General features: G+C 41.1%; 1 protein-coding gene across 3 annotated transcripts; it reads right to left on the bottom strand.

The window, feature by feature from the left end:
• Positions 1–989: 989 nt before the first annotated feature.
• On the bottom strand, positions 990–22,427 carry mpz (myelin protein zero). Of its 3 annotated transcripts, XM_008433963.3 has the most exons (7): positions 22,168–22,427; positions 19,041–19,207; positions 15,544–15,757; positions 14,098–14,227; positions 12,945–12,987; positions 5,103–5,234; positions 990–4,281 (listed from the first exon to the last, which is right to left on the bottom strand). In XM_008433963.3, exons 1-6 carry the CDS (start codon positions 22,211–22,213, stop codon positions 5,148–5,150), a joined length of 687 nt encoding a protein of 228 aa, XP_008432185.3. In that variant the 5' UTR covers positions 22,214–22,427; the 3' UTR covers positions 990–4,281; positions 5,103–5,147. The 3 variants fall into 3 exon arrangements, with proteins under 3 accessions (XP_008432185.3, XP_081454682.1, XP_081454681.1); XM_081598556.1 differs by lacking the exon at positions 5,103–5,234 and having other exon boundaries at positions 22,168–22,419; XM_081598555.1 differs by lacking the exons at positions 990–4,281; positions 5,103–5,234 and adding an exon at positions 5,253–5,492 and having other exon boundaries at positions 22,168–22,424.
• Positions 22,428–22,834: the final 407 nt, after the last annotated feature.

A 22,834-nucleotide genomic window follows, 5' to 3' on the forward strand; every position in this document is an offset into this window, starting at 1 on the left:
ATGTCTTCATAAGCACACACTATCATCATCCTGTGGAAACGCTTTTATTTACCCGAATCCTCCAGGAGAAATTCAACCTTAAATCTAGTTAGCACTACAACTGGATCAGAGCTTATTAATGGGTTAAACGTGTTCACAGATGTCCTCTTTTCAATTTGACAAATGCTCTTTTTTTTCTTACTGATACTCTTGGAAAGACAATTTTGGTTACTTATGACATTTTTGTTTTGATATAAAATACAGAAATGATTTATGACTGAAAAAAATAAGTAGCTCTTTGTGGCACCTTATGATTTTTATGAAAGCCTGAATTCTTTGAATCGTGGTCTTTAGACCTCGCCTGTGATCAGACTGTTTTTTTCCTTGCGTATAAACATATCTCCCTTGTCAATAGAGCTATTTATAATTTTTTTTCCACTATTGTTTTGTCTTTTTATCATCTCAACAATCATATGGTAATTGTAACCAAATATTCACACACACACATAAAAAGACAACTTTCTTTCACTCAGACATTAAAACAGAATAAAATTGGTCACTTGGGCTTATTGAAATTATTTCTATTTGTTAAAATAATGAGTGAGGTATGATTTTTATCCAAACTCAGATTTATCACTTGCCATAGTGTTTTGCCTTTTAAACAGCACAACTGGGGATAAATATTTATGTCCCTCCACAAGCTTTTTACAATAGTTTGCTAGAATTGTGGTCCTTTATTCCCAAGAAAAATTGTGTGGCTGAATTTAAAAAACTTCAGCAGGAACTGGGAAGTTGCTCGAAGTTTATAGAAATGTGGATGAATGTAAAACTTGAGGCAATCCTGGAAGAAAACCTGGACAGAGGATCAACGTCCAGCAAGACGACGCCTCCAGGCAGGAGCATTTGTACCGACTCTCTCCCCGTCTCCATTTCTTCATGGAAGAATTTCCTCTTTTCAACAGATCCACAGACATTATTTCAGAGAAAAAAAATAAAAAAAATAAACAATAGATATTTTCAGCTGGGTTTACTGCTCAACAGCTGTGCTTATGGCTTTTATTCTTGTGTTCTCTTTACAACATACATAGTCAAAAAGATGTTAGTGTCCTTAAATTATTATGAGCACTGAAAAAAATCTAAGAAGCTCCAGTGGTTTCAAATCAAAATGTTAATCAGAGTCTATAGCTAAAACAGTTTACATCGCATATAAATCATTTTACAAGGCATGTAAATATCATTCATGTTATGTCAGGCATCTGTGTGGCTTTGCTTTAAAACAAGAAAACATTCTAACGAATCCATTTGACTGGATAAAAAACAGCGACGAGTGAAAGAGATGGATGTGTGGATTTCAACACCACCTATTCCTGTTATGAATTTTCAGGGAAAAGTTCAAGTCTGCACTATCTGTCCTGCATATCAAGCCCGCAGATTACGATCCATCTTTGGCTCAGGGTTGGGATGGAGCACCTTTAAAAGAAAAGCTCTGGGGGGAAGAGCAGACTATCTGTAGTGATACATACAGATTTCTTTGGCAGGGCTTAACAGGCCAGATAAGTCTCTTCCTGCAAAGCTTTGCTTCCACAGCAAGCACCTTCCTCTGTGGTTTTTCTTTCCTCCCCAGCCGTGGAATGATGAATCTAAGGCTATCCGCTCTCACTCTCTGCACCACAACCTCAATTTTCTTCCATCTCCGAATAAAATTCACCCAAGAGAGAGCCACACAGTACCTGCCATAACACACACGAGGCCAGAAATATAACGGCATTTTCTATAGAGCACTATTACATTTCTTCCCTGCTTTGGTGAACACGCTCTCCATGTGTGTACACATGTAAAAACTGTCCCAGAAAACATTATTTGCTTCACTTACTGCCACTGTTTGGAATTATAACAAATCTATTTTTTAAACACTCTGTAACACGAAACGCATATACATAAAACACGGGCATTTGCGACCGGAAGAGAGCTTGCTTGAAGGGTAAGTTTCTGGCGTCTTGAGTGCAGGAGTGTTCCTCAGCCAGTAGGGGGCGTTGGAAGGTGTTTGGCTTTCAAACCAGCAAAAAAGGAGGGCAAAATGGGGTCAGGGGCAAAGAGGAAGTAGTTGGTGATCATTTAGTACCTTTGCCATTTTGTAGCTTTGCAGTTTGGGTCGTTTCGGACCAGATGGACCCAAAAGGACCCGTCTGGTACAGAACGGCAAATTATCAAGGGACGTGTCACACCTACTTTCACAACTGATAATTTGAAGTAGTTTACTGTCGGGGTGAGCATTTATTGTATTATTTATCATTAATCGTGATCCATTTTTTATTATGGTAATAATTTGGATTTATCACCATAATAAATTCCAGTTAATGATGTCTGAAACTTTAAAATTGTTTATCTTATTGGGATTGTTGACTTTAAATTTTTTTCCCCCCAAAGTTTATTCGCTGAAAGCCTGAATAAAAATCAATAAATTTGAATTTGTGATTATGTGCTGTGACGATTTGCAGTTTATTGACATAAATCTTTATGTGACTGGTGACCTAAAGAAGCATTTTACAAATGGGAATGTTTTTGAGGCATCATATGTTTGGATTTGTTTGTGGGACTATAGTTGCTGTGTCACTCAAGTCACAGCCATATCTAAAAAAAGGGGAGTGTATTTATCTTAGCGTTAACGATACAATAAATACCGTAAAACAAATCAATAAATAGTTCTTATTGTCACTTTTGTTGTAATAATATTACCACGAAAAATTGTGATAAAACTTTAAATCCATTTCGCCAACTCTGATTTTACTATAAGATTTTATGATTCCAATAAATAACAAATAACAGCAAAATGTCAGTGAGAGTAATCTCAGTTCAATCAGGGTTCATAATATGAGATATTTCATAAAAGTCTGCAGTACCATTGATATAAAGGTTGAAATATGAAGTCATCTGCAAATGATAAAATACATTATATATAAAATTCCGTGTTTTGAATTAATGCTAAACCTTGAAATGGTTTGTTTACAGGTACTAAATGACAATAGGTACAGAATCCAGGTGTTTCACTGAGACCCAGACTTAGGGGAAAGTCTTGCCTCCGGCGTGTTTGAAGGGCAAAGCGGGAGGGCGTTTTTCGTCAATCACTGGCAAAGATGGAGGACGGCGCAAACGAAGCGCCTGCCTCCGAGTTTGGAAAAGAGAGTAACGAAGACGCAGAAGAGGAGGAAGGACGGATGAGAGTGAAGCATTGAGCTGTAGGCCTGCCAGTCAGATAAGGAGCGGCTTAAAGAGTAGATTGGATTGTGTATAGACCTTTTCAGTGGGGGAATAATGCGGCGCGGACTCGGTAGACAGCAGGACGGGGAAGAGATAAAGGGAAGCCAAAGACATTGAGGACAGAGACAGCGAAACTGGGGGAGATGATTCCCAAGATGGGGGCAGAGATGAAGTGGAGACGGCGGAGGAGGCAGGGGGGAGATGCGGTGAGAGATATCATGTTACCGGCACACACAAAAAATAATTAGGAGAAACGTGCGAGTGGATTAACTGGACCTAAAATAACTCGGGAGCTGCACCTCTTCCCGGTAAGACTCCTGAGAGCATCCATCCGCCGGCCGCTGGAGGCCGTGACGTCATTCCAGTTCGTCAGTCACTGGCCGCTGAGCCGGCCGCGGACATCTCTCAGGCGCAAACGGGAAAGAGAAAAAAAAATCACCTCCACCTCCAACCTCCCCCGCTTGTTGGTTGAAAAATGTGCAGCTGTTACTGTAAGCCTGTGCTCTCTTATAGAGAGGCCAGAAATAGCCCCCCTTCAGCCTGGGCAGGGGCACAGCGACAACCTCCATTAGCTCAAATGTGAGAGGATTGAATCACCTCCGAGCTCCGGGGCTTGAACTTCTATCTGCGTCGGCTGAGAGCAGGAATCATATTTCTCTCTGGCTATCACGCTCTGTTTTTCCTCTACGTGAAGTCCAGTGCGCGCTGGCAGCTCCGCTCGGTGGACGTGATTGAGTCGTAAACATTAAAGTGAAGGGGGAAGATTCTAAACACATGAGGGGTGGTCTGTCGAGTTATGTGCATAGCTAGGCCTTAAAGACTTTTACAGTTAGCCCAGTGATCGCAAACGCCGTCTTCGATGAGGCGTTGTAAAAATTATTTGACACTGTTGCTCAGTGAAATACGGGGGGGCTATTCTTACAGCCAGTGCTGTCTTGAGAGAGCACAGATAATGGGAAAAAATGGGGGTTGCATCAGGCTGGGCAGAAAAAGAGGGAGCAGACTAGAGGAGTGGAGGCAGTCATGGAGAAGTCAGACCTTTATCTACAGGAGCAAGAACAGAGGGGAAGGAAGAGAAAGAACAGGACAGAGTGGTTAGCATATAAATCATTTCTGTAATTTGAATTAACAAGAAAGTCCAGAAATTTATTGGAATAGGAGGAAGAAATGGGAAGGGACAGGGGTGGGTGGGAGAAAATCAGAAATCAGCGTAAGGAGAGAAAGCTGGAGTTTGACACATCGCTTCTGGAAAGAGAAGAAAAAAAGGAGCAAATTGGCTTGTCCCCGCAGCCAGGGATTTGTGATGCGTATCGGACGCACTCAGAGAAAAAGCTTTTTTCAGTGGATAGGATCACAATGAAAGGAACCAGAGAGGCAAAACCCAGGGAGCAGCCTTTTTAGATTTTGTTATCAAGCCCGGGCCGTCTCGGGGTCTCGCTTCAAATGGCATATCTTATGACCTAACAAAAGCAGTCAGGGAGCCGGGCCGGTGTTAGAGATTATCGTGACATCTGGGCCCACGTACAGTAGTAGCGTCTACATTCTGTGACAAGAGCAGATATGATTTAATATATTTATTCAGAGACTCAGGTGCTGTAGTGCTGGATGTAAAGTAGGTTTGTGGTTTAACTCTCTTGTTATTTGAAGGTGAACCGTTCGGAAAGGCGGGAGAGGAGGCCCGGCGGCGCCGACCTCCCGGTCCCTGCCTCACCACTGGAACCTTCCTTCCCGTTTTGCCGGGTGAGCTCCAGCTCAATGGTCATGAGCACCCGACCAGATCCCTCTCCGCCAGCCCCTTCCCCCTCCGCCCCCTTGATGATGGTTTGCTGCTGCTTCTGTTTGGGTCGGACCTTCGCCGCCAGTACCTGGCGCAGGGGCTGGAGCAGCCCGCCCCAGGCCCGCCCCGTATCCTATTTCTTATCCTTGCGAGACTCCTGCTTCTTCTTTTCCGAGGCGGCCGCCTTCACCTTGGAGGGGTCAGCGGGAGGCGCGGGGCCCTGTGGGCGGAGGGGGAAGAGGGGGGGAGGAAACAAGGGGAGGAGAGTCACTTCAGGAGGAAAGGAAGGCAGCAGGAGAGGACGTGAGAGAGGTGAGAAGATGAGAGATGGAGTTAAACTGGACGGGCGGAGCTGTGTGAAGAGAGGAGAAAAACACATTTAGAGAAGGGAGAGATATGGGTGGTCGAGGTGGGGGGTGGGGGAGACGCAGTCCTTTTAGGGGAGGGGGTAGCAAGTGAGAGGGGGCGGTGTCCAGAGCTGTAAGGGGGTGACAAAACAGGTAACCATGCGTTAGGATGGGACACAGTGGCAGGCAGACTCCATACACCTGTGACAACTGAGTGACATTTGATCAATAACACACAATCATCTCCACCCACACACACAGCCAGAGTGGGTTTTCCCAGCCAAGTCATCAAAAAGTTGACTTTGAATCTCAGAAATTTAGGGATTATATCCAAGGAGATTTTTTTAAATGCGTTGGAGAGCAGCTGGATTCTTCCAATACAAGATAGCAATCCTGTTTCTGGCTGCAGACGATTGTTTCCAATCTAACATCCGGGTCCAAAACACCAGTTTTAATGGACGTTAGGATGCATTGAAATTGGTTCAGAAAACTGCAATGGAAACGAGGACATGAGTCCACGAGGACATGAGTACTCATGTCCACTTCCATCATACTCATGTCCACGAGGACATGAGTATGATGGCTGATCTTACTGCTGGAACAAACAAAGAAGAAGACGACAGGAAGTAGTTAGAGGATGATGGTGGGGCAAGTGTTTTGACTTTTCTAATGTGAGATTTGAATCCATCTCCATTTTTAATTTAAAAAATATTGGGGTTAGATCCCGATAAAGATCATGCAATCATGTTTATGTCTAGACCATTTTATTTCTAACCAATTAGCATCCTTCTTTAGGATTCCTAGTTTTAAAACAATCAGCATCAGTTATATTAGCATTAGTAATATCAAGAGAGTATGTTTTTATTTTTTTAAAAAGGGCAAAGAATAGAAGAGAAAGGATGTTTTCAATTTTCTAAAACAAGATTCATCTGATTGGCTGATTGAGAGATTCAGCCAATTCTCTGCCATGTTTTCACTTATTTTCTTTTCTTTAAATTGCTTGCACTTTGTCAAATGTCTTAGACATCCCAGATGGTTGAATGTGTAAAACCATCTGCTTCCTCTGATTGGGGGAATAGAAATCTCCAGTGTGTAGGAACATGTTTACAAATGTCTGAATTTCCATTGCCTTTGGTCTTCTGTTGTTTATGGTGAATATTTCAATGTGTAATTTGGATTCAAAAGCCTGAGCGACCGCAGCAGACACTAGCGCTATGTTGCAGGTTACTTATTTTAAAGTTAAAAGTTTTGCATTCTTAAATTCAGAGTGAAGCAATTAAGATGTTGTTCTGTAAATAAATGATTAGCCAAGTACGTTTGTTGGCATCCCTAGAAAGATGTGCAAAAATCCTTACACATCCTGAAAACTGTAGAAAAACAACTTTAATCAGTGGGTGAGAAATCCCATCTTCAAAATACATATATATTTCTAACAAAATAATGGAGGAATTATGGATACCCACAACAATTCCTGTAAAAATACATTTTACTGAATGTAATTTCTGACAGGGCTGCACAGTGGCGCAGTTGGTAGAGCTGTTGTCTCACAGCAAGTAGGTTCTGGGTTCGAATCCCGGCCCCGGTCTTTCTGCATGGAGTTTGCATGTTCTCCCTGTGCATGCGTGGGTTTTCTCCGGGTACTCTGGTTTCCTCCCACAGTCCAAAAACATGACTGTCAGGTTAATTGGCCTGTCTAAATTGTCCCTAGGTGTGAATGTGTGTGCATGATTGTTTGTCCTGTGTGTCTCTGTGTTGCCCTGCGACAGACTGGTGACCTGTCCAGGGTGACCCTGCCTCTCGCCCGGAACGTGAGCTGGAGAGGAACCAGCAACCCTCCCGAGCCCACTGAGGGACAAGGGTGTTAGAAAATGGATGGATGGTCATTTCTGACATTTTATACTGTAGAGTAATCAAAATTAGTGATACCAATCAGATTTTTTTGTTTAGAATATGTGGAAATGTATATAAGAAAAAAGCCACTCATTCATATTTGCCCATAAGTGTTTAAAAAACTAGAAGCGTGCAAAGCAAAGTTGTAATTATTTTGACACTAAAAACAATGATGATGGTTAGGAAGGATAAAAAAAACACACAAAACCATCAAGTCTCCATAACAAAACATGTTAACTGACTGTTTAGATTCCAGAAAAAGTAAATGTGGCATTCATTACATTCTTTTCATACACTGGATTTTATCATTTTAAGTTGTGTTTTTTTTACATCTTTACTTCAATAAATGCCACAAGTTCAAGTCTGTTTAATATAATTGAACATTCCTGTTATTCTAAATCCAGATTTTGGTTTCACTTACGAAATGTTTACATGGAACGTAAAAACTCCTGGTTATCCAGACATGACTAGAAATCCCAACATTAATTTATCTCAACTTCTGAGACACATATTTTAAGTTTTAATGTTCCAAAAGCCTTGATAATAACTGATTCCAGTTCTGAGAACCCAGGATATTACTGGGTCATTGTCGAATACAAACTGGTTTCTCATTCTTTAGTGGAGGTTAGCATAATTTACATCATGATGATGATCACTTGAACACAATGACAGATACTTGATCTTAAGTCATCCATTATTTATTTGTCTTTGCCTCACAAGAAACCAGATTTCACAAGTGGATTTGGTCGAGTTTCGATGAAGTTTATTTAGACCTGAAATTTCTTGTGTCGTGTGCATGCTCACTTTAAACACTTTGTTAAAGCCACACTGCACAATTTTCTGTAAATGTAGCTGAGAATGAATGAAAAATCACCCAAAGTAGTGACAAAAAGGCCCTCAGAAATCTGGGAGAACTTTAATAAGGGTTTCTAAAGTGGAGTGCAGGATAGTGCGGCTCTTGGAAAGCCAAATAAATATATAAGTTAAGGATGCAAAGATGCATATCAATGCATACATTTTTAATGCATATATGCTGTAGAATGAAATATCAAGAGGTTTATATTCTATGTAAACACCATATCTGGAATTTGATTCAAACTTGGACAGGACTCCAACCAGCATTCTGACTGTCTCTTCATATTCAGATCAAAGTTGGAGGAAAAAAAAGAAACTGCAGTATATTTGATTAGGGAACCATTTGCTTACTCAGCTTTGCATTGATTTCTGTTGTTCTTCCAAACCCATATTATCTTTAAATATTAATGGGACCTTTACTTTTGTAATACCACAATTCACTCCCACTCGCTCCGCAAATTGTCTGTGCAATATATGAGCGTTGTCTGAAACCATCTGCAGGAAAAGAAAATCTATAAAAGGAAGCGCCAGAAGGTGGAAAACTCAAACGCTGCGTCACTTCAGCACAACAAATCCATCAGGAAGGACTGAACCAGGAGGAGATAAGGTCAGGGCTACACTTAACCCCACAATAGCTGTATTCCAGTGCATTAACCTGTCAGTTAACCTATTGAAAAGTATCACAAGTGTGCAATAATGCTCTAATGGAGCTTAATGAAACTTCACACGCGTGTAATAGTTTTACAGTATTGTGCTTCTTTAGATGCTCTTCCACAGGTTGAACTGTGGGCCGCTCCATTGTTGTGTTTGCACAGTAAACAGAGTGAATAGGAATGGATCTGAAGCTCCGAGACTGAAATAATTTGGCTCTAATACATCAGCTTAGTCAACGGTGGAAAGCCCACTTGAGGCTGTTTCCACCCACTGAAGCTTCAACTAATAATACCCCACTGATTGCATTACAGAATTTATCATTTTTAATTATCCGCCCTGCAAAGGCAGCACACGATTGAAGGCGCCTGCTGCAGCAGACACCCAGCTCAGCGGGGGAGCGGCGCAGGCCCAGCCGGTGTCATTATCTCCGATTATACTTACATTCTCTCATACATCACTGCATTGTTTACCATTATGCCTCCTGCAACAGGCTCCAGCATTTTGTTCTGCAGAGCTCCCACGCTAACGACGGGCCTGCTTTGTAAAGACACACCCCAGGCTGCTCACGCAGAATGCAGCACCACCTTGGTTACAGGGTGGGGAGGAGGCGGAGAGCGCACTTCAAAGGAAACGTAAGGTACAGTGGAGAAATACGGAGAGGACGGCGGCATGGGAGGGAAAGAGGCTGCGTCCCCTGCTGCATGCTAAAGAGAGAGGAGGTGACAGGTGAGGAGGGAGATTGAGAGGTAGATGAGGAGTGAGAGGTAGTGATTTCCTGTCCGGCAGGAAAGTGGATCAGAACCCCGAGGACCTGAAGGAGGGAGGAAGGGAGAGAACTGGAGAGGGAGGAGTATCGAGGAGGAAATTGAAGGGGAATCAACAGAGTGATGGGGGGGGAATTAGCTTACAGATAGACGGATGCTTCCCATGGTCAGCAAGGAAGCCAAAGGAAAGGAAGACAGGAGGAGAGGATGAAAGGAATCTGAATGAGAGAAAGAGAGTGCTGGTGGGAGTGAACTGAAGTGGGAGGCAATAGGGAGACGGAGAGAGAAGAATGGGTGGGTTATATATAAGTGTGTGCGTGTGTGTGAGCTCAGATCGATACCAAGTGCACTCAATTATCATTCCAGAACAGTGTGTGTGCTTATTGTAGGGAACTTTTCCCTGAGTGGGGCTGCAGGAGTAAAGTCTTCTTCCAAAACACCCTCTAATGGGGGGAGTGTGACGGCACGCACCACCCGGCTCCACAATCCCGTTTCCACTTCCTCACACAGCGCCTGGGTTTGCAGCGCAAGCAGCGCAAACCGTTAAAGCTGCAGTATGTAACTTTTATTAAAAAATGTATTTATTTTTTTTACAAATTTGTTGAAACTGCCACAATGTCGGGATAATCTATGAAAAAAATGTAGCTCTCAGAGCTAACTAGAAACAACCAATCAGAACCAGGAGGCGGGTCTTAGCGCTGTCAATCACAATCTCATGTGGCTCGTCTTCCCCTTTGCTCTCTGCTACGCTGCAGCTAGCATAGCCTGTTGTCATGGCTACCATGACCACTGTTTATCTGCCATTAGCACATTTAACAGCATGTACGTGACATTGATTGACAGCGCTAAGACCCTCCTCCTGGTTCTGACCGGTTGGTTTTGGTCGGGATCGGTGCATTTTTCAGACAGCAATAGCAGCTCAGGGACGAGGTGGACGAGATTGATCCTTTCATAGATTTTCTGTCTCATAGCAAACTGTCACAACATGGTGAAAGTTTTAACAAACCTGTAAAAAATCTATTCTTTACACAAGTTACATGCTGCAACTTTAAACAAAGACAGTAAGGTTGATAAAATAATAATAATAAAGAAACTTGAGTGTCAGCAGAGCCTCCTAATCAGGACTATTTGATCAAACAGTCGTTTATAAGCGGGCCATACAATCCCAACGGTCCGACTGCGTGTGGCGTAGCAACAAAAACCAAATCATCTCAGAGGAGATGGGGTGGAGGGGAAATAAATAAACTGAAATATAAAGCAGAGCGAGCTCAGATAGAATATCTGCTTTTGCTCTGTGTTTCTCATCCGAGCACAGGCTTGCAGGAGAGTAACTGTAAATGACAGCGTTGTCAAATATCCCAGTGTCCTCTTGGCGGCGAGTTATTTATTCATATATGCACTGTCACACGCTGCAGGCACTTGAGAGCAGCTCAAGAAAAACCTGACAATCACACGACAGTAGAAAGGAGAGCGGAAGACAGGGGGGAGAAAGAGGGGCTCCGCAGAGATGAGGGAACTTGTTTAAGGCAGGATGCAGAGTTGTGGGCCCTCAACGTTCCTGCTATATGGCTGCAAGGAGACACACGTGTGTAGCAGATATTTACTATTAAGACGTGATCTTCAAAGCAAATATTAAGTGTTCATCATGTGTCTGGCTTTATACTGACTGCTGATTATCACTATGTTCAAGGAACTATGTTAAAAAACAGGAGAACATTATTTCTGTAAGTTTAGTTTGCCAATAATTAACTGGAACTACTCTGAAATATGTTATGAAGTGAATTATTTGCAAAAACAGACGGAAACACGCTAACATTAGCTTAGCATGTCGGAAAACTGCTCCACTTTAAGAATGATAACAATAATCAGTTTGTTCATGGTTTGTTTGGCTATTTTATTCAGTCTAAAGACTGAATCTACTTCTTCAAAAACAAACTTCCCAGTGTGCTTTTGTCACATCACATGTAGCACGAGGCAGGAAATTCCTGCTACAGGTCAGAGACAATGACCTGCAACTTTTAAATGCACAGATCATTATCAGAACTCCATGACAAGCTGAAATCATTTTATAAAGTTTCAGGCTTGTACTCTGTTTGAACTCCCATACATATTCCAAAATTACTCCAAAAAAATCCCTATCCCAAACCTAACTTTCCTGGAACACACTTAAATAAGTTCCTCATTTTACTTGTAGCAATAATATTGTAGATTAATGTAATTCAGTCTCTCTGAGGAAAGCTATTAGTGCTATCTAAAAAGAGTAATTAGAGATAGGTGTGTGGTTTGATTATATGTTACAATGTGTTGCCATAATCCCGCCTCGATCTACCTGCGGCTGAATGACAAAGCTGTCACAGCAGCACCTTTGATTTCCCGACTCGGGTATCTGCGCGCGTCTCCATTTTCAAAGCTGAGTTTTAATTGACAAAAATGCCTTGAACTCAAATCCCTTGACGTACTTTTCTCCCCCCCTCATTATCAGCACGCTGCTTCCAGTCGATTACAATACTCCCACGCAACCCTGCAGCCCACCACATCACCGCAGAGTAATCAAACACAACTTGCCCTGGTGGCTTGTTTTCACAAAAGCATACAAGCCACAAAAAAAAAAAAAGTCTGATTAATCCACCTCTTGAGGCGATCGAACTCCCACAAGGAAGAGAAGGGGACAAAAAAAAAACATGGCTGTTACGTAGCAGCTGCGTAAAAAACACTGATAACAGCCCGGACCATAATAGGCCCAGTGATTTTTTTATTTGACTCCCAGTGAGCGAAATCAGCAGCTCCTGTCTGTCTCCCCACTGCGAGCAAATCACAGCTCTATTCAGTCCGCAGCGCCGGCATTAGTCCTCGTAACCCAGACTGGGTCATTTCACAGCCGCTGCTTTGATTCTTTGGCCCGGGGCTGTTTGGGACCCCCCACCCACCCGGAGGGAAATGCAGGAAAGGGCGAGGGCCACAGCATAGAAAGGCGGGTTGAACGCTGAGGCAGCAAGAGGATTTTACCAGCTTGAATGCGGTTATTAGAGCTGGAGGGGGCGCAGGGTTTGAATGGCACGTTATTTTGTTGTTGTAACGTTGCTGTGCTGAGTGTGAGGCCAAACTGGAGATGCCTGGACTGCCATTAGGGAGAATGCGATTATAACAGAGTGCTGCTATGCACCGTCATGTCAGCTGCGCCGCCATGCAGAGGAGATGAATATTCCCTTTGACAACACGCTTCCTCATCCCAAATTCTCTCAACAATCGCTGAATGCTGTTGTAATCTCTCCAAATCGTCATGTGATGATGACAGCGAGCCAATCTGTTGCGTTTGTCGCTGCAGACGGGATGCATGTGTGGGAGCGGAGGGAGGAGGGGAGGAGGATACTGAAGGAGAGGGAGGAGGAAGAGGAAGAAGAGGAGGAGGAGGAAACTTGCCTGTCTCTGCTGTGATCCCTCTTTCTTTTTCTTGCCATGTTTGCTGGAGGGGACAAAAGAAAGACAATGTCAGGATGTCAAATCTATCTCTCCCTCCAGTGGTCACAGGGCAGCACTGCCTGCCAGCTATCATAAAGAGACCATCATCTTAATCTACTGGTCTGTCTCAGACACAGCCCCCAGGTGCCAGATGTGTTACGATGGGAAGGGAATTTGCAAGCCGATGGATCCATCATCGTCATGATCTTGTGGATTATCCACTCAGAAAATGTCGCCTCACAACTTTTAATCCTCCTACTTTGGACCTATGCTTGCCGTTTTGCAGATTATATCCAATTGAAAGCTTGTTATCAACTTCCAGTTTCAAAGCTTCAAAAAAACAAAAATAAAAATACAAAGTAAGGTTGAATCCCATTTTGTAAGGTTATCCAGACTCCAGCCACTTGTAGAAAACAAACAAAAGTTTGTTAAGGAAGAATAGAAATGTGGTACTAAAGGTACCATAGCTTAAAGGAGAAATACTTTAATTTATGAAAAGGTTTTTATTTATTTAGATAATGCATCCCTAGTCTGATAGCCAAAGATCTTATAGCTGTACATGCAGTAGACTTTAAGCTTCTGCACTGCATGTCTAAACATAAGAAAATGACAGGAATTTTGTGTAATATCGAGCCCGTGAAGCGAAGTGTGATGGGGTGTTAAGATAAAAATGTTAAGACTTACTTGAGGCACTATATTAGTTAAATCATCTTTGTACATTGTAGATTTATTTTCCACCAATGTCAGAATACATCTAGAGAGTCATTACACTGATTTTTTTCATGTTGCCAGCGATGTTCTGCTATTTAGTCAATTTCTCGCCTATTTGGAATCAACCATAACTAAATTAATTGCTATGCATCAAACAGTTCATCCGACTTAAATGCAAATGCAGATATTACACATTTGTTTTAAAATGCGGCCCTGAAAAAACAACGTTTTTAAGTCCTTATCTGGTCCAAAGACACATCTTAGACTACAAGTATGCCAGGCACAGGGGGAAATGGGATTCAGCCTTGCTCAGAGGGCCTTGGCCAGACATGTGTCGGTGCCAGGGATGGGCTCCGGCCTCTGCTCCCGCCCCCTGCAGAGACCCCACAGGCTGGGCACTGACCTGACGCTAAGGCTGAAGACGCGACGCGCCACCAGGAACCTCATTAGGTAGTAGATGACCACAATCAGCACCAGCAGGCCCAGCACCACACCGATGATGGCCCCCGTGATCACACCCGCTTGGATGGGCACTAAGACGGGAGGAGAGGAGGCGGAAGACGGGATAGATGGACAGAGAGAATCAGATCAATACAGATAATATGTGAATAATCAGAGAGGAGATATGGAGCAGTTAGGATGAAAAGGAGGAGGAACAAAGTAACATATTACATTAGAACAGAGGAGGAAGAAAGGCTGACTAAAAGATGAAAACATTTAAATACAGCCAAGGTAAAAGGAAAAGGGATAGAAGAAGAGAGAGAATATGGTGAAGATGGGAAAAATTGGAGAAAGTGAGAATGAGAAGGCAGACTGTGACAGCAGCCTAAAATAAAGACTGAGATAAAATTGTAATCGATTTCATTTAATGGTGCGACAACTTCTCTGATAAATATTCACTTGCTTTCACTGAGATCAATTTCAAAGTTTGGGACGATTACACCGATCTAAAAATATTTGCTTTCCGTTAGGACAAAAATTACTGGGAGGTATAAGATGAAATAAGCTCTTCAAAAGTTTCCACAGAGGACTTGATTCCTTTCACAACTCGGTTTTGTTACAACCACAAACTTCAACATATTCAATTATGATTTTATGTGATAGACCACGAGTTAAAACTAAAACTAAAAGTTTACTAATTTGTAAACTTCCAAATTACATCAATAAGTCAATGTATAAATTCCTGCAAAATCAACAAATCCTCACATTTTTTGGGGGCTAACTCATAATTGTGGGTTTATTGAAAAAAATGGTCCAAAACATTGGGGTTAAGTGATGCTAACATCCACCTAAGTGGGAGTATTTCTTACTTGCACTACAATGACGCCCCAGTCTTAATGTCAAATTATGATCAATAAGGAGAGTAACAAAAAGTCACATTTACTGTCATTGACAAGCACAAATACTGCAAAATTTCTTGTAAATATAAAATGAGTACAAAATCAATGATTTTGAGTTTTAAAAAGTCGCAAAAACAGTCATGAAATCCTGGAGGGACTGATCAATATGAAGAGATTTTCAATATTACTTAATTTTAAGAAGTACCTATCTAATGCAGAGACATCAGTTTATTCATATTTTTATAGTTTGTTAATGGATTTTATCAATACATTATAAGAAGATTCATGATCTTGATGTGATCCAAAATGAAAATGAGCTTGATACGCCTGATAGACCAAAACAAAGTTTAAGTATTTCGCTCTGAACTTTATCTATACCATCTTCATAAACATCATTTCATCCAACATGTCCCTTAGGAACAGATAAGAGTTTGTGGTTGTGATGGGATGAAATGTGAAAAAAGATCAATTTGCAAGGCACTATGCTGGGATCAGAGCAGCTAACTCACAGGTCTCAAAGACCAGCAGCCGGACGCTGGAGGGGCGCCCCACGATGTCAGGGGGGTTCTTGGCGTCGCAGGTGAAGGTGCCGTTGTCGCTGAAATCCAAGTTTTTGATCAGGATGGAGCCGTCACGACGCTTCGGGTTCCCCACGAACTCCACCCTGTCCTTGAACGCGCCTTTGTTGTCAGTGTAGGGCTCACCACCGGCGTAGTGGGCGATCTGGGGACGACAGAGGAGGAAACACTGACCAATAGTACTCAAGAGTAGATGGATCTCTGGAGTGGAAGTAATGAGGAATCATTCTATGCTGCTTTGATTGAGTTTGCAGTTTGTTTGTTTTTTTTTTTGAAAATGCATTTAAAAGCTCCAGATTTAAACCTTCAGACAATGGATATTCAGGCCCACTGGCAGCAGCTGAGCCTGCTGCAAAAGCTTAACAAGGTCAGCATGTATGCATGCATTAAAATGTGAGTTTAACTATTTGCAATTGAAAGTTTTATCAAAATACAGCACTTAAAAATGTACACTGCACCCAAAAACATGATGCATTTTCATCAAAAGGTGTAGCTTTTGAGTGATTTTAAATTATTTTATTCTTGATGTTAATTGTTAAATACTGAAAGATGATCATTGTCTCCCAATATTTCCAATATTTCTGACTAGTGGAAAAGATTTGTGATCCGAACTATTGGTAACAAAATGTTATTAAAATGAAGCTAAGCAAAAATAGATCTTACAAAATTCAAAATAGAAAAATATTAAGTATCAAAAAAGTTTGTTTATTTGCAAAGAACCACTTTGGGCATCTGACTACAAATTACAGCCATATTATTCAATAAATTAGAATATGTGTTTCAATGTGTCAGATTGACAGTACCTCTTGAAAAGTGACAATCTTAAACTGTTATTAATCATACTTTTCAAGCTACATGTCTATATTGGGGATTTTTTTCATGGTCTGATGTAATATTGTAATTTTAAATGCCATGTTTTCATTAGCTATAAGTGGAAAATCATAAGAGCTTTCAAAGATCCATCTATGTGTGGAAATCTACATATTGTGTTCCGCATACTGATAACGTTCCTGGAATAAATGGACTTTTCAATAATATTCTAATTTATTAAATGGGTCTGCATGAGCCATTGGTATTAGGAAATATTCAGGATTTAAACCATAGACATAATAAAGATTTAGATTTATTATGTCTATGGTTTAAACACTTAAGCTTCACAACCCCCCCCCCCACACACACACACACACACACACACGCACACACACCCCCACACGTAGAGTGTGTGTGCGTGTGAGTTAGAGAAATTCCTGTAATGACCAACATTTTTCTAACACAGAGAGAGTGCAACCCTTCCTCTACCTGTCAATGTGCACTGCCAGCCAGCTGGCTGAAAGAAGGACATGACAAGTTTCAGTCCGTGAAAATCACTGGCAGTAGAAAATATTCACTCTTATTAAAACTACAGCTGACAATCAGAGTTTATTTAGCAGGCGACTGTAACCTTTACTCTAGAAGCTAAGCAATTAAATGTTGCTAATTAATCTGCTAATAGCAGCTTGTTTTATTTATGTTGCTCTATTAAAAGAGGAATAGCATAAAGGAACAATTATCTTGTGAAAACAACCTCAAACATTCAATTTCTTTGCTGAACGCTAGCAAAATCAAAAATATAATCTCTTCTAGTTTATATCATTGTTTCGTTACTGCAAATACAGTGGTTATGAACCACAGCCACCTACAAATCTTTAATATCTGCGAATACTTGAGACCCCCTCCAAAAACATTTATGACTGCCTGTTTGTAATAGTTCGTATATCAAATATATCTTAAGAAGAATTAATACATACTGGAAATCATCTTAGCCCCATTAGCAGAAGCTAACAGCCACAATCTTCCTTATTTCTGCTCTTCGGGTTCAGCCAATCGGCAGCGGCAAGGAAAATAATGGCGCCCCTGGATTGGCTGATTTACAAATACTAGCCAATAGCGTCTCGAGTAGCATTGTGCCGAGGTGTTTGAACTTCTGAAGCTGCATTTTCTTTCAAATATTTTAGATATGCTTTAAGGAAAAATGTATGGTGGATTTTCTGCAGTTAATTTCACACCTCCCAGAAAAATCTGTGAACATGAAACTGTGAATAGGTGGTTCACTGTAATCAATATTACACTCTTATTAAGAGTAGTGGGATTAATGATTGCTTTTTAGTTTTATATAAACAAATAATTTGAATACAGAACACATTTCTGTTTAAATTTTTGTGTACACATGTCTAGTAGTTTTGTTTTGTTTAACTTCTTTTCGCAAATGCTCGTTTCAACAAAACTTTTAAACAAAATCTCTGGTTGAAAAACCAAAAACAGAACTGTTTATTGGGAACTTGGTTTTGCTTTCCATTTCAGTTCCCAATATTTGTAGAATCATTCCTGGACTTAAGGTCAATCTGATGTTAAACTTCCGGACCATTGTGATTGACATCAATGTCTCTAAAAAATCAATTACCACACTTTGAAAAGACAAACACAGCATGGAAAAAGAAAGATTTGTGAAACAGGTAATCTTTCAAGGTGGGGAAAGAAATGAGTGACTGAAGATAGGATGGTAAATAAAATGAAAACTCAGTTTCAAAGTGAAGACTCTGCAGGGGGGACAGATGAAGGCGAAGGAGGAGAGGGGAGGACGTAATGAGAGAGGACAGAGGGACAAAGACTGCAGGGCTGGAGAGGAGGAGATTAGGTGAGGTGGACAGAGGGAGGCATGGTCAGGATGGGGAGATAGAGAGATTAGAGAGATAGAGCGATAAGACCAGGGAGAGTGAAATTAAACTACAGCAGGCTGCTGCAAGAGAGGCAAAAAGTTTCTTCAATGCATGTTGGAGAAAATCAAACTCTCAGCTCTCAGTTTTTATTTTAAAATCCTAGAAGAAAGAGCCCTTCAGAAAAGCTCAACATTTTTTTGCTCCTCTTTGTGCCTGGCAGAGGCACACAAAACAAAACAGAGCTTTGACAGAAAATGTAATCATTGTTTGCAAGTCTAGATGCCTGTTAATGGTTCTCATTGTGACCAAAATTTGGCCTCAAGTGGTGAGTAGGAAACACACAAGGCTCTTATTTAAGCAGAAAAGAGAAAATGGGAGCGCAGGCTCTTTCTGCAGCTCTCTGTAAGAGGTGTTTTCAGCCAGTAAATGCTCTGTTATTTCGCAAATTGTTGCCATCTTTTGTTTGTCTGCCTTTGGCTCGTGGACATGTAGTGCACAGTGATTTATCGGAGCTTCTTTGCTGAAACAGCTGCAGCCATAAACAGCTCTGATGAGGATGGAGAGAGCAACTCGCACATCAATGTTTCAAGAAGTTTAAAGAGTTTCTGTTGAGAGAGTTCTGAGCATGACTTTTCTTCTTTTTTTTTAAACTCCTACGAGCACACCTGTGCAGCAGCAGCAGCTGTGGGTTTTGTGTAACGTCATGTGTGTAAATGTAAATGTTTGCATTACAGAGACGCTGTCCCGCGAGCCGTCTGGTCTGTATCTCCAGGTGAAGGAAACATCCTCGGAAACAAAGCGCCAGGAGAAGAAGGAGCAGGACAGCCTGACGTCTGAGCCCACCAGGGCGTGGCGCTCCCAGCTGGTGTAAACAGTAATGGCCTGGGATGCCTGGGGTGCTGCAAGACACAAAGAAGATGCAAAAATGTATTCTTTCTTATCAAATCAAAGGGATATAAAAAAAAATCTTATTGTACACATTTTCATACTTCCATTTGGGTTTCTAAAAACTACTCAAGGGTTTTAGAAAACACAAATCCATTTTTGACAGTAAGTTATTGTTTTTTGGTGTGTGTAAAATTCAATGGGCACCTCGTTACCTAGCAACCCAAGTGGAACTCAAGCGCTATTCATCAGCTGGTTTTACCGCTGTTTGTGCTGCACAATGGCTGCTGAAAAAGACAAGTGTCAAACTGATGGCTTACTATTTAGAAACCACTTGCTGCATTCGTGCTGGGTGTGCAGGAGACTCTACTTCTGCTTATCAAATATGTACGTTTGTATAATTGCATATCTGTTTGCAGCCATTGTCACATGTGAGTGTAAGCTTTGAGTTGGGGGCGTGGCCAGCAGCAGCTTATTCGGATTTAAAGTGACAAGACGCCCTAAAACAGTTTGTTCTGAAAGAAATTCAAAACAGGCAGAACTGACAAGATTAAAATCTCATTATCAAATAATGATTTTGTGCAAAATGTGTAAATAACATGTTTTTTACAAGTCATAAACATTTCCTAACTCTTTGACGGAAGCATAATACATCACCTTAAAGAAAGAAATTTTAAAAATCTGTTTTACCAAAGATGTCTACACGCAAACAGAAAATTGGGGGTTTTTTGGCTGTTTTTGGTTAATTTTACCAATAACATAGAACCACATTCATTAGTAGGATCTTAAATCGATATTGTGATTCACAAATAATTAAATATGCACTCAGATTGACTAACTGTACTTTTAGTGGTGCCTCCGTTGATTCACCAAGTAACTGCTGAAATAAGGTTTGAGTTTCTAAAAGTCAAAGGCGACAATAATTTTCCCCATTAATTTGGGTAAAGTTGATTAACTGTCTGCACTGCTTATGCTTGAATAACATTTAATAATCAATGCTAATTTGGTTTTAGATGAAAAAATACAAATATAAAAAAAGCAAATACTGAATTTACTAGACAAACACTTCACTCAGCATCTCAAACAACTTGCAAAACTTCCAGCCAAGTGTGCCGTTCAACAGCGTTCACGTCTGCATGTGGAAGATCCTCTGCAGGTCACAGCATCCTCACAGCCGCAGTATATAAGCTCTGAAGTCACACAGAGCGTTCTGCCTGTTTCAACACCCACAGAGTAAAGTTCACAGCTTTCGCTGCGAGCGTCCTCCAGCGAGATAAAAAAGCCCCCGCACTGCTCGTCAATGAAATCAGACTTGACATTTTTAATTAAAATTCTGACAAAAAACATATATGTCTACAAATAGCTGACAGGAAGGAGTCGGATGGGGAGGAGGGTTGAGTTTGACAGCCAAACCGCAGTTTAAAAGTCATAATATTAGTACACCGTTGCTTTTCAAACCAGGAGACACCTGCTATGGCGAAGTAACACAGATGGATGATGCTAGCCAATTAACTGCACTGTAGTGCATGTAAAAATGAGCAGATAGGCAAGTTTATTAGCATGGTACCTTTCACACGTCAGCTAGATTAAAGTGCTTTTAAGAAACAGATGTAACGAAAAATATATTAAAATAAAAATTGAAAATATACTTTCAGAAAAAAGGCATTACATTAAAGAAACAGTAAAAAAATAAATGCAACAAATGAAGACAATTCAAAATGAATTCATATAATATGGCATTTAAGGGAAACAGCAATGTTTTCAGTCTTCATACGAAGGAGCCAACAGTTTTTTTTGCATTTCATTTTTTCTACAGCGTAGAAACTAAAGACTGCTTCCATTTGTTAAGTTTATTACTTGGAGCACTAAGTGAAGAGGTCTTTAATAACCTGAGGGGTCTAGATGGATTATTTTAGCAGAAGCAACTCTGAGATGTATATACATCTACTGCTGGCCAAATAGTAAAAACAATCCGTTTATAAACAGGAAGCCAGTGCAGAGATGTAAGGACGGGTTGTATACATCCCATTTCCTTAGTGTTGACCATCAACATAACCTTCTGAAAATATAAGCTTTCACCAGCTTTTCTGTTTTAACAGGAAACCTTTTATCCTGGCCGTGTATTTAAGCTGGCAGATAGCTGATATATTGATAGACTAATTAAGGATGGTCATATTTAGCTCAGAGCCCAAAACAAACAACACCCATGTTTCTTTCATTATCTTTCATTTTTAGAAAGAAAAGCTAAAAACTAACCAAAATCAATAACTTCTGGAGTTTTTTTCTGCATCAAGATAATCATGCATCTTCTTAATAATCCACTAATTGGGTGACTAAAGAACAGTGGTCATGTGGTGACACTGAATAATTAGGTTTAGTACCATTAACATATGGTAGTAATACTTTTTCAAACATTCTAAAACCTAAGATAGCAAGATTACATAGATGTTTAATAAAAAAGCGGGCTGAGAATGGAGCCTAGTGGAACGCCATTTGCAATTATTGTGCATTTTTCCTCAGATTTGTGACTTCCAAATGAGACAGTATGGAATAAAGCTATCAAGGAAAAATTGGACCAGTTGAGCTCAGTACTTAGCCAATCCCACCCACTGTTACATTCTAGCAATCAGTTTGCTATGATCAACTCTGTGGAGATTTTAATGAACTGCAGTTCAAATCAATGCAACACAATTCCAGAAAGCAACTGGAATGCCTCAGTTAAGGACTAATTCAGTGCAAAGAGGTTTAATTCAATGCTAAGGCATTTATTATCCCCTTATTTCCATCAGATTCATTAGTTTTCAAGTAAGCAATCAAGAGAAACGCTTCTTCCATTTAACCTTTGACCTCCCATCAATTGGAAAATAATTTCAACACCTTCGCTTTTAACAGGTGAAATTCAGGGCAAGCTTTTTAGTCAACTCATCAAAATAAAATTAGAAAAAGTGAAAAGATTTTGTTTTTCATTTATTACCTATTCCCAGGAGGACCACTGACGCCAGCGCCAAAACTCTCAGCATGGTTTTCTGGCTTCTGTTGGAGCTCCCCCCCAAAACAACGGATGGACGCTGCGAACCTGACAGGACTCTGCCGAGGAAGAGTCCCAACTCCACCGGGAGCGTGAGTGGAAGGAGGAGAAGGGAAAAACCAGAAAAAAAGGAGAGTGGATGAAGGGGAGCAGGACGCCAGGAGAGACAGGACAACAACAGAAACCCCACTGTCCCCTGGTTTATACCCAACCACACCCCTCATCCCAGGCCCGGCCCGGCCCATTCCTCCTCCCTTCCATCCTCCATCGCTTCGCGTTTTCCTCCCTGGAACAAATTAACACACATTATCCGTTGAAGTGGGAGAAAAAAAGGCACCTGCGCCGTACAGTAGCTGAATTAATTGTGTGAACAATGGGCGACTTGGGGCGAATTTGCAAACTCTGAGCAGCGTTTCAGCATGATGGATGCAACATGTTAAATTAAACCCTCGTCATCCTGTGATTGAGTGCTGATTAACACTTGGAGTGTAGGTGAGAGGGAAGCACGGCCATCTGCAGTCGATCTGGGCTGCTCATGATTAAACGTCACTAAGGGAATAATGGGAAGTTTGGTTTCTGTTTACTGGGAGGATGAAGGAGATCCTCAGTCTAG

The sequence above is a fragment of the Poecilia reticulata genome, chromosome 17 (genome assembly GCF_904066995.2).
Source record: "Poecilia reticulata chromosome 17, P_reticulata-male-v2, whole genome shotgun sequence".
Classification (NCBI taxonomy): Eukaryota; Metazoa; Chordata; class Actinopteri; order Cyprinodontiformes; family Poeciliidae; genus Poecilia; species Poecilia reticulata.